The sequence below is a fragment of the Nyctibius grandis genome, chromosome 26 (genome assembly GCF_013368605.1).
Source record: "Nyctibius grandis isolate bNycGra1 chromosome 26, bNycGra1.pri, whole genome shotgun sequence".
NCBI classification, from domain to species: Eukaryota; Metazoa; Chordata; class Aves; order Nyctibiiformes; family Nyctibiidae; genus Nyctibius; species Nyctibius grandis.
The window spans coordinates 4,064,229-4,078,620 of record NC_090683.1 but is presented as its reverse complement, the minus strand read 5'-3'; the positions used below and the strand labels follow the sequence as shown (position 1 = coordinate 4,078,620).

Here is a 14,392-nt window from a genome sequence, read left to right as displayed (position 1 = left end):
GGGGCATTGGGATCCCCCTTTCCTGCTGCTGCCTGATAAGATCCTTCCTCTGCAAACTGTTTGCTGAGGCTGGGGGGGAAGACTTTGGCTTTTGCAGCCCCTGGAGGGATGGATCCTCTGGGATGCTTGTGGGAAACCTTACACGAGTGGGTTAGTGCCACGCGGAGGGAGCCCAAGGCCATGTCCAAAGTCTCGAGTGAAGCCCATCTGACCATGGCAAGGAGTGGGGGGGGAGAGGCTGGGCAAAAACTAATTATGCCGGGGGGGTAATTACATGCACACTGCTCGCAGGGAGGAAAACAGAGGTGACTTCTCGAGGTCGGTGGCCAGGTTGGGGAGGCTGCAGGGGTCTAGGGGTGTCTGCAGAGAGGGAGCCCAGGAAGAGAGGGGCTGGGGAAGGTTTGGGGTTAGAGGTTGGCTTCACACAAAGGAGCAAGCGGCTGGAAGACGGTACGACGGCGAGAGCCAATCATCGCGGCAGCCCGGCGATAAAAGGGGTGGCGAGGCGGCCGTGGGAGCTCGCAGGAAACAGCTCTCGGTCCCACAGCCCCGGCCTCGGCAGCGGGGAGAAAGGGAGCGAGACCACCCTGCCATCAGGGCCGGCCAGACCCACCCCACCGGGGTGAAACCCTCCTGCTCGGCGTCGCGTGAGGAGCCCAGGCATATGGTGAGCCCTCGCTCGCGGAGAACAACAGGGCTGAGAGGCGGCGGGCGGCTCGGCGGGAGACAATGATGGTCCCCGAGATGTGGGGAGCGAGGGGGTTCATCCAGCCCGGGGATTGCTGCCAATTGCGGCTCTGCTCAGCGGTGGGAGAACTGGGGGAGACCGAGTGGTGGGGAGGGAGAGGGAGGCAGAGGAAGGGATGGAGAGGAGGGAGAAACGCAAAGATGGGGAGAGCCCCGGGGAGCAGCACCGCTGGCCAGGAGTGACCCAGCAGATGGGGGGTTCATCCCCCCCTGCACCCCCCGGGAGCACGTCCCACCCAGATGCGCCGGGAACTTTCTTGCTTTGTGAGGAGGCTCGGCCGAGGTGGTCGCAGGAAGCAGATTCAGGGTGGGGGGAAACACAGTGGGGTCTGTTCTGGGCCCTGGGTGGCCTCAGCAGGGTCAGGCGGGGGCAAGGAGAGGCTGGCTGAGCTCCGGGAGCCTGGTGGGGAGCGATGCTGCTGGGGGGGGGCGAGCACCCCGTGCCCTGCATGAGCTGGGGGGCGAGGGGCTTGCACCCAGTGTATCATGGGGACCAGAGCGAGCGGAGGCCTGTGTCTGCTGGCCCTGCTGCAGCGGGCATCTGGGGGTGCAGTGCTTCAGGGCTCGTGCTCCCCGTCCGGGCTGTAATTCCCCTTTGTTGTGTGCTGCAGAACGTGCCGGAGGGGGGCTGGACAGATCCATTTTATTAAGCTGATCAGTAAGAGCAGAGATGGAAGAAAAAAAACCTGTTAGATCCCAACTCCTTTATCCCCCTTCGTTAACGCCTGCTAATTCTCAGCGCTGTGTCTCCCACCGCCTCACCCAGCCCGGCTGTAAACCGTTGCAGCGACAGGTCTTTCATCACTTCCCTGGGGAAGCTGGTGCACGACTGTGAGATTTAATAACAACACAAATACCCTGAGCTCTGACATAACCCTTAACAGCCAAGAATCTCCCAGGGCTTCACAAAGGAGAGCAGCTCTGTTTTCATCAGGGGGGATAAAGGGAGTAGAAAAAAAATGAAATTATTTGTCCACTGGCACCCAAAAAATTAGTAGCAGAGCTGGGAACCAAGCCCAGGTCTCCCAGTCCCAGCCTGGTGCTGTAACTACCATGTTTTGAGCCAGTCTGATCTGTCTAATCCCTTTGGATCACTTGAGACCAGGTAAGCTACCTCGTAGGTCATATTTTTGATCAATTTTCTGCTGATTTTTTGTTCCTGGGGTGGGCATCCGTTTGAAAGAACATGATAATTCAGCAGCCTGGATCATGCCTTGGAAACTGGGCTTTGTCCACCCAAGGCATCCTGTGAGGGCTCTCGCAGGGAAGACATCTGGTGCCCCAGCTGAGCTGGCGTGTATTTAAGCCCAGGAGTAGCACATCTGCAGCATTATTAACGTAGATTACAAAATAATTGTGGGGCAAATGGTCAAGCCTAGTCCAAACCAGCTCCAGCATTAACATCCTTCTTAAATGGGAGCCCTGCAAGAAGCATATCCCCAGGTAAGAAGTGAGGGTCTGTCAGAACCAGCCTCTTGGGCTTTGCAAAGTGACTGGGTGCATCTTCTTTTTCATACAGCTCAAAACTGGGTTCCTGACCTTTTTTGGTCAACAAAAAAAATCCCACGAGACTTCTCGTTAGGGAAGGGAGTTCCTCTTCTAGTTTCCTTCAGCGAGTCAGCCCTGTGAGCCTACAACTACCTGCTCCAGTCCTACATGGTGATGGAGTTTTTTTCTTTTCCTTTTCACCCCTCCTCAGCTTTTGCAGTGTTGTTGGCCATTGCCAGGCACCTGCCATGTTCCCCCCAGAGCTGTCTGCCTTTCACTTTCCAGTTAAGTCATTTTTATCTGCCATCTGGGGGTGTTGCAGAGCTTACCTAGCTGTTAGCAAAAGCTCGGGGATGGAAAACATTAAATCTGGGTGAAGGGATTATTGCAATCAATACTAAGCACACTTTAGATGTATTTCTCACTCCTGTGGTGTGCCCATAGCCCTCTCCCTATGGCCAGCTCAAGGGTTTTCAGACACAAGGGGCCTCAGCAACCTCTGATGTGCCCCTCCAGCGCTTGCTTTTCCCAGCACACTCCTTGCTCCACTGAAATCCAGGGGCCTTGCAGAGCACCAGATCCTATACCAGGCTGTATGGCATCTTGGATCCTAAAAGGGAGGATGGAGGTGAAGGCTGCAAATAGACGGGGCAGCTCAAAAAAAGTGATCTTTTGAGAGATTTAACCTGTGAATATGATTTTGGTGGCTTTTGTTCTTTGACACGATTTGGACAGCAAAGGCAGGAGGACACGGCAGCTCTCGCAGGGGTGGTGCGGAGGCAGGGACCATGGAAAGGGGTTGTGCTGTGTTTTGGGGTGCCTGGAACAGGACTCACTCCCGCTCTTGCTGCGTCTGCAGATGGCAAAACAGCAGAAGCTCTCAGGAGGGGCTTTCTCAGAGCTCAAGAGAAGGAAATGCCAGTCCAAAGCCTGGTGTCTCACAGGTGATATTCCACGAGAGATTAGCCAACAAAACATTTACAGGTTATGTTTGGGGAAAGAGGAAATTCCAGGCAATTCCAGGTCCATTAATTGGAGTACAATAAAAGGTGAGTTTCTAGAATAGGTTTTGGAAGAGGAGTCAAAGACATGGTGTTGGGAAGCAGAATAAAATGCAGTGTGGTTTTAATGCAGATCATGTGAAGTTGGCTCAGTATCTTCCTTGGCTGTAACTGGCTTCTGAAACAACACGGCCTCATGAATCTGGAGTTAAGGAAAGCAGCTGATACAGTGCCCCCAGGAAATGATTATTTTAGGTGGAGATAGGAAAGAGGAGAGGGAAGAGACAGTAAAATGGAAGGAGGACACTTGGATCCTTCCACAAGGAGAGATCTAGAGACTGAACTTGTTAACACTCCCTTTAGAAGTCAGGAGATCTGCCCATGGTGAGGAAAAACAGATCAGCACACAGGAGGATGAGACTGGAGTCCTAGAAATGGCTAAAGTAGAGTTGTGCCAGAGCAGGCACTTGGGGAGCTGAAACGTGAAGCTGCTGGAGCCTGGAGGGACCTCAGCAAGTGGAGGGCACTGAAGAAGAAAGAGCATCTAAGATTTCTTGTAGAGTTGACAGAGGAAGAGCACATCAGGCCAGAAGTTTTCAGGGGTGCCAGAGAAGTATTTGTACCAGAATACAAACGTCTGAGATCTCCTTCAGTGTGGTGCACTCAGGCCAGCTCACCTATGTGCAGCAGGCCAGTAGGAACAGAGGAACAGAGAACCCACCTTGTGAGAACAGATTAAAAGGAATTGGCTTCTCCTGCTAAAAAAAGACTCATAAGGAACGTGATTACTCTTTATGAATCCCTCTGAGAGGTAAATATTATGGTGGGAGAAGAACTAGGACCATAATGCCAGTATGACGGTAAATGGATATACGATGATGTAGGAAACCAGGAGGGGAGGTTTCAGGTGGAGCATGGTTTATGGAAGAGGCTACAGAAGAACTGAAAAGGGGAGGGAAGGAGCATGAACTGCTCTTTGCCTATCACGCTTGTTTGCACCAGGTTTATATTGCACTTAATTAGTACCACGCTGCAGAGCTTCCAGGTCTTTCTCCCAGCGAAGCAGTTTTGCCTGATGTCCAACCTGACCCTCCCAACCTGCACTTTTTGGCCACTGCCGCTTGCTCTGTCATCTGGGGATTTGTCTCTGCCTGGAAAAGCGGCTCTTCTCATCCTCCCAGCAGGCTTTCTGCTGCATTTATCTGCTCTGTCTGAGCTCCTAGCAAGACAGGAGATCCCAGGGAGCAGAGACTCCCATCAGACCATGATTTTTAATGGATGCCATTAAACGTGGCCACAGTCCCAGGAACGGGCTGCTCCGTGCTTCAGTTTCCGCTTCTGGAAAATGGATGAATCCCAGCAGCATCCTCCCGCCCCATCTGCCCCCTCGCTGAGAGGCAGAGGCTGGGGACCAGCCCGGTCCCCCTTGGCCCTGGTCCTTCCAGGGCCGTGCACCTCCTCCTCAGAGGAGGGAAGACAAGGCAGGGACGAAGGTGGGAGAGCGGAGCGGGTGGGCAGGGGCTTCCCTCGGGCTCCCTCCTCGCTTGTGCGGGTCCCCCATTGTTGCCCTGACAAAGGCAGCCCTGTTTCTCCCCACAACTATTCCTTGTCAGCATCCCTCAGCATTTCGGCTGCCGCTTTCCTGCCCACTGGCAACCTTTCAAGAGGCAGCCCGGGCGCAGAACGTGGGTGGAAACCGGATTAGTGGGGCTGGCTGGCGGAAGGTAGCTCTGTGCCATGGGGTGTGGGCAGGGGCAGGTCCGTGTGGTGGGGCTGGTCTCCAGCAACCTGAGGAACAGTGTAGTGGTGTCTGCAGAAGTGGCCCGGCTGCTCGTCCTTGGAGTCCTCCACCCTGCAACAAGCCAGCAGGGACCTGCCCTGGGTCCCAAATACTGGTGAGGTCAACTGGTTGGCTCGAAGCCACACAAGGAGCCAAGATCTGAAGCTGAATTAAGGTCTTCCATGGCTAAAGCTGGAGCCATGAACACTGGGCTTGCTCTGTCATCACCCTCGAACTGCATCTCGCTGTGTCTTTCCACACTTGAGAAGCTGAAGCAGTGCTGGGGACACTGTGCCCCCTTCCCTGGAGGTGCTGTGCCCGGTTCTGGCACTGGCCCGTCTGACGCCGACTCTGCACCACGCTTTGTTTCATGGTAAGGATTGGCCGCGAGGTCCCAAGGCTGCAGAAACAGGGGCCAGCTGGGCAGCAAGCTGGGTGATCCCCAGGCTCAGGAGACAGGCTCCTCCAGCTCCTCTTCACCTCCTCCCCACGCAGAACAGCTGAGAGAGACCCTGGGGTGAGCTGGCCACGGAGTTGGAGGGTCAGCGAGGGTTGTCAAGCACTGGCACAGGCTGACCAGGGCCGTGGTGGAGTCACCATCCCTGGAGGGATTCAAAAGCCGTGGAGATGTGGTGCTGAGGGCCATGGGTTAGTGGTGGGCTTGGCAGTGCTGGGTTAACGGTTGGACTCGATGATCTTAAAGGTCCTTCCCAACCACAACGATTCCATGATTCTATGGCTGTCCCTCGTGTGCAGGCTGCACGAATCCTGCGCGTGATCTCGGGGACATCAGTCCCCACAGCAGTTGGCTCAGCCTGCGGTCTCCTCGACAGCCTCTCCGAGGTGCTGAGCCCCTGCCCGTGCCTCACCTTGCTGCCAGGGATACTCCGCGTCCTCGCAGGACGGAGGAGGAAGGGGCCCGGATCCCCCCTTTGCCTTTGGGAAAGCCTCTTGCAATGGTACAACGATCCCAGCAGTAAACACACACTTCACAGGGCTGCTAACGGGAACCATATGGCAGACAGGGGCCTCTCGCCCTCCCCGCAGTCACGCTGCTTCCCTGTGCCGGAAACCCATCGGCTTTCGGAGAGGCCATTAACCAGCGCCGGGCTGGGGACGCGCTGGGAGCAGGCTGGGTCGGTGGCGAGGGCAGCCCGGGCGGCCCCGCTGGTGAGGGAAGGGGGGAAAGGCTCCCTGCACCCATCCTGGCTGTGAGAAACGCGATGCTTTGGAGGCAGGTTTGGGGAGTTTCCTTGAGGGGCCACCCCAGATGCGTCCCTCACCCTACATCTGCCCCTGGGGTCAGGCAGGAAGGCGAGAGGGGATGGGAGAAGCTGCGAGGCAAAAGCTCTGTGACCCAGCAGCTTCTGGGCTGACCGTTGCCCTCCTCACCCCAAACCGCTCCCCGCTCGGTGCTAAGACCGAGCCGCAGCATCTCTGGCTGCTCTCACACGGCAGCAGGCACACATGCCCTGCGGATGCCAGACAAGCTCCAGCCCCAAGGTCCTGAGTTGAACACCAGCTTGCTGAGATCACCAGAAGAGCCCCCAGAGCGGGACCAGCAGCGGCCAGTGACGACCTGGGCAGACAGAGCTGGCAGCCTGGGCACCAGGTGCATCCTGCTGGCTGTGGTGCCACGTCTCTGGAGCCCACTGAGATCCACCTCCCTCCGTGTCCGCCATGCTGTGGCCACCAATGTTGCCACCAGAAGCTGCTCCATCTCCCTGGGTAGATGGCACAAGCCCAGGTACCTTGGAGAAAGGGTTTTTTTTTGTCCACACCAGCCATGGGATGCTCCCAGCATGGGCAGGAAGAACGGAGGCTTAAGAGGCCAAGGGGTTCTCACCTTCCCTTGAGCCAGATGCCTGAATCGGCTGGCTGCACGGCCAGGAGAGGACCATCCTCAGTCCTGCTCTTCCCAGGCTGCGTAGATGGCTAAGAGCCTTAGGGAACAGAGGTTTGGAGAAGTCAGATCTAGCAGTTACAGTGCCAGCCTCCACCATGGAGACTTGGATGTGGCTTTCTTGCTTTGTCACAGATGCCCTCTGCGCTCCTCAGAAAATCAGCAATTGTGAAGGCTTCATAACATCAGTGGGGCAGCAAGTCCTTAAGCAAAGCCTGTGCCACTGGGCTTCCTCCGCTCACGGAGGCTTGTGTTGACAGCCTTGGGCTCCTCCATCTGCCTCCTTGGAAGAGCCACGACAGCAGCTGAGAGCCTCCTAGAAACCCTCCTGTGGTTTCTAACTTGTTCTGTTCCCCTTATCGCTTCAGCACACCCTTCCCCTTTGAGATCTCTACTCTTGCCTCCTGTCCTTTGGCAGGAAGGACATTTAGCAACTTCTACTCACGTGGCTGTAGGGCAGCTACACCGAGGGGACCTCTTGTTTGAGATGAAGGCTGGAAGAGGGTGGGCACCGGGCTGCGAGCAGGGGAAGCGCGTGGAGGGGCAAAGGGATGGAGGCAGAGGGATGTTAAGAGGGAGGAGACGTGGAGGATGGGGCTGGATGGAGAACATCAAGCTCTGGGGTAGGGTAAGTGGGATGGCATTGAAGGCAACAGGGTTTGGGGGCAGAGAAGCAAAGGAACAAGAAGTAGGTGGAAGGAGCCAGGGAGCGTGTGCTTATGGGGAAGGGCAAGAGGAGGATGATGGAGAGACTGGGAACATAGAGGGATAGAAGGTGGCTGGGGTAGGGGAGGAAGATGAGCTGTGAGGGAAGAGGAAGGGAAGCTGGGGGTGGAGAAATCTCTGTGGCAAAGGCAGGGGAGAAGGTGAAAGGCAGGTGAAAAGGGGGAGGGTTGTGCACCCACATTAGAGGCATGCGTGGGGCAGGGACGCCAGGCTTTCTGGGTCCCTCAGGTTCCCCTCGGGGTCTGCGCTGGGCTGTACACACCGTACAGACCCCGGAGACGTGAGAGGGAAGGTCCTGACCCTGGGAACGGGGGGCAGAGAGGGGCTGGGGGCTTGGGTCACAAGCCCCTGCCACCAGAACACACTGGGTACAGCAGCAGCCGCCTGCATGCTGCCATCCGCCCCGCTCGGCGAGCAGGAAATAACAAGCAAACCGCAGAGGAGACGGGAAATGATTTAGGTAAAGTCGGAGCCGTATTCTCAGACGAGGCCGTGAAATGTTTGCGACGAGAGCCATGAAGCCCCCCAGGGCTCAGCTCCCCGCCGCTGCTCAGCACCTGGAGCAAAGGTCTCTCAGCTCTGAAAGCAGCCACTGATTTTGGGTGCTTTGCTGGGCATGATGCAAGCCTGGTGTCAGCTGCTGGGTGTTGGGACTTGTTAGGCAGCCAAAAACCCCCCAAAACCCAGGGAAGGTTTGCAAATGTCACCGTGAGATTGGCATTGCGGAGATACCCCCAGCCCTCCACCCCGGCACGTCTCCTACCCCAGGGCTTTCTCAGGGTCTATCATAGCCCGTGGGCAGCAGGAAAGATTTTGGGGTGACAATATGAGGATGAGAGGTTTCAGTAGGAGAGGAAAGGGGGTGCTGGTTTGCCAGCCCCCAGCACATCCCCATCATCGCAGAGCTGCACAGCCACCCCTTCACCCTCCTATCCCCTGCTCTGCTCCTCCCTCGGCATCATTTACTCAACCCCACATCTCTGTCTTGGTTATGCAAACCAGGGCTCATCAAGCCTGACCTTTTATGGGTGTTTTGAAGGTAAGGCGCAATGGGGAAAAACCCCTGAGGAGCTGTCAGTGCCTTTTCAGCTAATTTTTACCAAAAAGGGTGATTTGCAATGCTGGTGGGGTTTTTCTTCTGTGCTGTGTTAAAACTGGTCTGAGACCCGTCAAACTCATCCTCCTGGGCACTCAGCACATCCCACCGAGGCCACAGCTTATGGGTCTCAGCCTAAAGGCAACGTGGGCTTCCCAGAGAAGACAAAATCCCCATCACTCGCTCTGCTGAGCTGTGACCCGCTCTGTTCAGCAAGGCTTTTCTGGGCTAAAATTGGACTAAAAATCACAGTCCTTGCTCCAGCAACACCAGTCCTATAGCAGTTACATCAGCAAAACACTGGGTGCTGGTTTCGCTGCCTCAGCAGGACAGCGGCTCTGGCTGGGGGGTCATAGCCTTGCTGCTAACGGCTTGGCCATTGCCTGGCAATTGCCTTCCACGCGTGGGTTTGGAGCAGGAGCCATCATATCACCTCCTGCTCATGTTCCCAGCAGCCCTCTCCCATCCTAGCCCAACATCTTTGAATGGGACTAGAGCTCCTGAGCTCTAGCTCGGTGCCCCACATCACCTGCCAGCTTCCTAACACCGAGCAGTACTCCAGACCTGCCTCTCCTGCCTGCCAGCCCAGCCTGGTGTGCCTCAATCTCTTGTATCCCTCAAGAAATCCCTAGTCCAAAGAGGCTACACTGACCCCATGGAGCAAGCTTTGAGCGTGCCGCTGTCACGCACCAGCTCCTGCAGAGCTGCAGGGTTTGGGGTGATGAAACCAGCCACGCTCCTGTCGACATTTCCTTTCCAGGTGTTGCAAGAGGTCTGTCTTAGACACCTCCCCAGGGAACAGCGGCCCACAGACTTCAAGCTCAGGATTAAATAGACGGAGGAGGGGAAGGAACCATGTTCCAAGCCACGGGACCCGCCAGCCCCACCCCAGCTCACGTACGTATCATCCCCTCTGCTTTGTATGGGAATTTCAAACGGGGTTTTGGTGCTCAGGGATGGAGGGTTGTGTACAGCAGCTGTATTCCAGACCTGACTTTTTAGGGTGATCAAAGGCACAATCACTGCTACTCAAACAACAAAACCAGGGACAGGAATGTTCCAGCAGAAGGTGCTGTTTGCTGAGCACATCGCAACGCCGGCGCCCGGGCTCCGGTCCGTACAGAGCTGCTCACCCTGCCTTCCTCTGCAGTTGCCGTCTGTTTGTTTGTGTTTCCATGGCTTTCTGCGATCACAACGGAGAGCATGCGAGCTGCTTAGGATTGGAGATGGAAAAACATAAAGGCTCAAGAACATCCCCTGCTGGGACAGGATATGGCCCTTCCCCGAGGGAGGATATCTCAGATATGAAGGAGATAGTGTGCCTGAGCGGAGCCAGGAGGCTGCTGAGAAGTGATGAGCAACGGTGGATTGCCTGTAGCCTTGGGAACGGATGTATTCCAGCTCCAAAGAGGCAGCATTTTCCTTAGCCCTGGTCAGCTCAGCCTGGAAACAGTATATTCATTAAATCCTAACCCCAGGAGAGCACCTGCGGTTGTTTTACCAGCACTGAGGGATGCAACTGGTTTTACACAGCCTGAGTCTCCTCGCTGCCCAGGTCCCTCTGTTGACTTTGGCTTATTCTTCCAGCCTTGTGGGAGCAAGAGGAAAATCACGTCCCTGACCTCGATGAGAGCAGCTGGGAAACGTCTGCAGAGGCAGCTCAGCAAAGTGAGAGTTTCCTGCACGTCTCTTAGACAAACTGTTTCCAAAAATACAAAGGAGAACTGATGGGGAAGGACAAAGCGGGAGGAATGGGGCTGGGAGAGCAGCCTGGTGGCAGAGGGAAGGGGCAGTGCTGGCCACGCAGAGCCGAACCAGCAGCAAGAGGAAGGAGAAGGAGGGAGAAGGAGAAGGGTGATGTTCTGGGGTCACGTTGCCCCAACCTTGGGCACAGCGCAGAGGGTGAGCCAGTCTGGTGTAATGTTGTCCTGGCTGGTCCACCTTGCTAGAAGTGTGTTTACCCCTTTGATCTTGACTATTAGAAAGAAGATGGAAGCATTTCCATCAGTGCCAAGGCAGGCTAAAATACTGGCAGGTAGCTGACTGGGACCCTGTGGGTACCTGCGCACCCAGGCAGCTCAGGGAGGGTGCAGGACCATGGGGCTGTGCAGTGGGGCAAGCGATGGCGGGGGGGTGTAGGAGGTGATTTGGGACAAGAGAAGTTGTTGCAGCCGCAGCTGGGAAAGCGTGCGCTGAGCCCCTGCTCTGCAATCCTGGGGGCAGAGGTCCAGGCACCTCCATGCTGGGATCTCTTTGCCCTGTCGCTCCTCCTGCAGCTGCAGGGTCCAAGTAACACGTGCCCCCACCAAGGTGCAGAACGCCATGGAACACGTCCTCACCTCTGTGCCTCACTGCCTCTCCCCATGCAGAGCCTGCAGGGACTGGAGAAGCTTTTCCATCTCGCTCATGGTGCAGGCGGTTCCTGTGTGACGCAGCAGCGTGTGGGGTCCCACAGCCTCCCGGTGCCTCGGTCCCTCTCTGCAATATGTAAATGGTTTTTCCTCTTTTTCTATTTTCCTCTCTTCCTTCTCCTCTCTCTGGGAAAAGCACCACAGTGCAGGAAGTAACTCGCATACAAGGGCCCGACCGAGGTCACGGCCTCTGGGCCAGCGAGTTCAGAGACGGTCACCACGTGCCCTGGACAGCCGGGCAGAGGCTGCTGGCGTGCCCCGAGGTCCTGGGGCTCAGCTGCCTGCACCCATCCTCTCCTGCTCCTCCTTAAGCACAGCTCAGCACCAGGTTTGTCAGTCCAGGCTCTCATTTTGATCTCTCTTCTTCCCTTCTCAGGAGGCAAAGAACAACTCAGGAGGCAGCACGGTGCAGCGCTCCAAGGTACCCAAAATTTTACCCCATCCTACTGATTCACAGCGAGGGGGGAAGGACTGAAAGCCTAAGACCCCAGCACCAGTCCAGCCCAGCACTAGTGGAGCTGTGCAGTACAGGGAGGGCAAGGGGAGATGGGGCAGCTTCATGCCAACCAATGCTCCAGCAAATGGCAGCATGGACGTTAGGGAAGGGGGCTGTGCATCTCCCAAACCCCCTCCTCACCCTCTCTCCCCCTTTGCTCTCCCTTTGCCCAGTCCTTCAGCCTGAAGGCGCAAGTGAAGGAGATGTGCACTGCCTGCCAGAAAACCGTCTATCCCATGGAGCGGCTGGTGGCCGATAAATTCGTCTTCCATAACGCCTGCTTCTGCTGCAAGCACTGCCACACCAAGCTCAGGTGAGCCGGGCCGCGAGGCTGCTGCCATGCTGTCACCTGGGTGGGGGAGACCCTTCCAAACAGGGCACCCACCCACCCATCACAGCCCTTCCTCCTCTTGTGGGGTAGCTAAAGACCCCCAAGCCTACTCATCACTGCAAAAAAAAAAAAAAAAGGTCTTATCTGCCCACATGGTCCCAAGTCTCAGCTAAATCCCACCTGGAATGGAAAAAGAGTTTTATGCCTCAAGAGCAGGGAGAGATCTCCAAGGCAGACTCTTCTCAGTGGTGCCCAGTGACAGGACAAGGGGCAACGGGCACAAACTGAAACATGGGAAGTTCCATCCGAATATGAGGAAAAACTTCTTTGCTGTGAGGGTGCCAGAGCCCTGGGACAGGCTGCCCAGGGAGGGGGGGAGTCTCCTTCTCTGGAGATATTCAAACCCTCCTGGACACGACCCTGTGCAACGTGCTCTGGGTGACCCTGCTTTGGCAGGGGTTGGACTGGATGATCTCCAGAGGCCCCTTCCAACCTCAACCATGCTGTGGTCCTGTAACGCAGAGCTGAGCCACAGCTTCTTCCTAGATGACACAGAGCCAAGGCTGAGCTGCCCTGCAGGACCCCCCCCTCCTTCTTTACAGACCTTTAAGGCTGCTTAGAGCAGCCTCCAACATCCTGAGCTGGCCCTTTCTAAGGGTTCCCTCCTCCTTCCTCCCCTGTCATAGAATTGCAAAACGGTTTGGGTTGGAAGGGACCCTAAAGACCATCTAGTTCCAACCCCCCTGCCACGGTCAGGGACACCTTCCACCAGGCCAGGTTGCTCCAAGCCCCATCCAGCCTGGCCTTGAACACTGCCAGGGAGGGGGCAGCCACAGCTTCTCTGGGCAACTTGGGCCACTGTCTCACCACCCTCACAGCAAAGAATTTCTTCCTAAGATTTCATCTCAATCTCCCCTCTTTCAGTTTAAAACCATTCCCCCTCGTCCTGTCACTCCATGCCCTTGTAAAAAGCCCCTCTCCCACATTCCTGTAGGCCACCTTCAGTCCTGGTGCCTCTGAGCCTCACCTGCTCCCCCCAAACCTGCAGCCGAGCCCCCATGCCCAGCTAACCCTGCCCTCCTTCCCCAGCCTGGGCAGCTACGCGGCGCTCCACGGGGAATTCTACTGCAAGCCCCACTTCCAGCAGCTCTTCAAGAGCAAAGGCAACTACGACGAGGGCTTCGGGCGCAAGCAGCACAAGGAGCTGTGGGTGCACAAGGAGGTGGAGAGCGGGACCAAGTCGGCGTGAACGGGGCCAGCCCACCCTTCCCTGGAGCCCAGCAGAGATGGCACAGAGCGGTGCTGAGCCGGGGGCTAACTGAGCTGATGTAAAGCAAAGGGGACCCAAGGCCCTGTGGGTGGTAAGAGAAGGGAGGCAGCCCAGCCCAGCCCTCTTTGGGGGATGCTTAGAGGGGTCCTACAGGCCATAAGGACAGGGCAGAGGGGACCAGGGTACAGCCCCAGACCTGAAGTCCCTCTCACTGATGAGATCAGACCAGGAGCACTCGCCCCCACAGGAACTCCAGCCCTGTTCTTACATTTCAGCCCTGCCACCATGGAAAAGGAGATGATCTGGGGGCTTCGCTTAGCCTGTAAGTCACAGCAGAGCTCCCAGCTCCTGCCACACCAATCCTGCCTTGCTGGGGGCTCTGAATGAGGAGGGTCCTTGGTTTACATCAGCTCAGTTCAGCTGGGATCGTTCAGCCTTAAGGATGGTGCCCTGCGACTGTTTAACAGCCTCTGTCTTTTTTATATTTGCCTTTGATCGGTACGTTCTGCGCTGGAGCCTGGCACGGCAGCTTCACGCGCCCTTTTATTTTTGTAATACAAGGTTTCCGAGCCTTCCCTGTCTCGTCCTGTGTTCCCAGGGGTCTGGGGAGGTGGGAGCAGCAGTCAGGTCTGCCTCTTGCTGCCCAGTTACTGTGGAAAGAGCCTCTGCCCATGCAGGATCAAGAAAGTATTCCTGGATATGTGTGTGTAACGTTATGGCTGAGGCAGACGGGTCCTTTGGGGACCGAATTCAGGATTTCAAATTGCACACCCTGTGAGCTACATGCCCCAGCTGTAACCACACACCAGCTTCCACATGGAGCCCAGACCACCCTCAAAGGGAATTCACCCTCCTGTGAATTAGAGCCACCCCTTTGCCTCCACATACACTTTGTGGCTTTACTCGCTTCCCCTCCGCACCAATAAACGTCGTGCCCTGCCTCCGCCAGCAGGCACGGGCTCCGTTCCCTGGGCAATGGGCAGGACGGGCATCTGAGCTGGGCTGACCAGTGCAATACACGGTCTGGTTTGGATCAAGCCCATCTGCCGAGCTGCGACGTCTGGACAGCACAGTCCGTAGAAATTAATAAGCCCAACAAGACCTGCCAGGCTGGAGAGCCTAACGCAGTGAAAGCAGGTGAGT

General features: G+C 56.4%; 1 protein-coding gene across 2 annotated transcripts; it reads left to right on the top strand.

The window, feature by feature from the left end:
* Nucleotides 1-535: 535 nt before the first annotated feature.
* On the top strand, nt 536-13,823 carry LIMD2 (LIM domain containing 2). 2 transcript variants are annotated; one of them, XM_068418818.1, is made up of 5 exons: nt 536-667; nt 9,502-9,638; nt 11,529-11,573; nt 11,822-11,961; nt 13,069-13,823. In XM_068418818.1, the coding sequence occupies exons 2-5, from the start codon at nt 9,597-9,599 to the stop codon at nt 13,226-13,228; spliced, it is 387 nt and encodes a 128-aa protein (XP_068274919.1). In that variant the 5' UTR covers nt 536-667; nt 9,502-9,596; the 3' UTR covers nt 13,229-13,823. The 2 variants fall into 2 exon arrangements, with proteins under 2 accessions (XP_068274919.1, XP_068274920.1); XM_068418819.1 differs by lacking the exon at nt 536-667 and adding an exon at nt 7,509-7,547.
* Nucleotides 13,824-14,392: the final 569 nt, after the last annotated feature.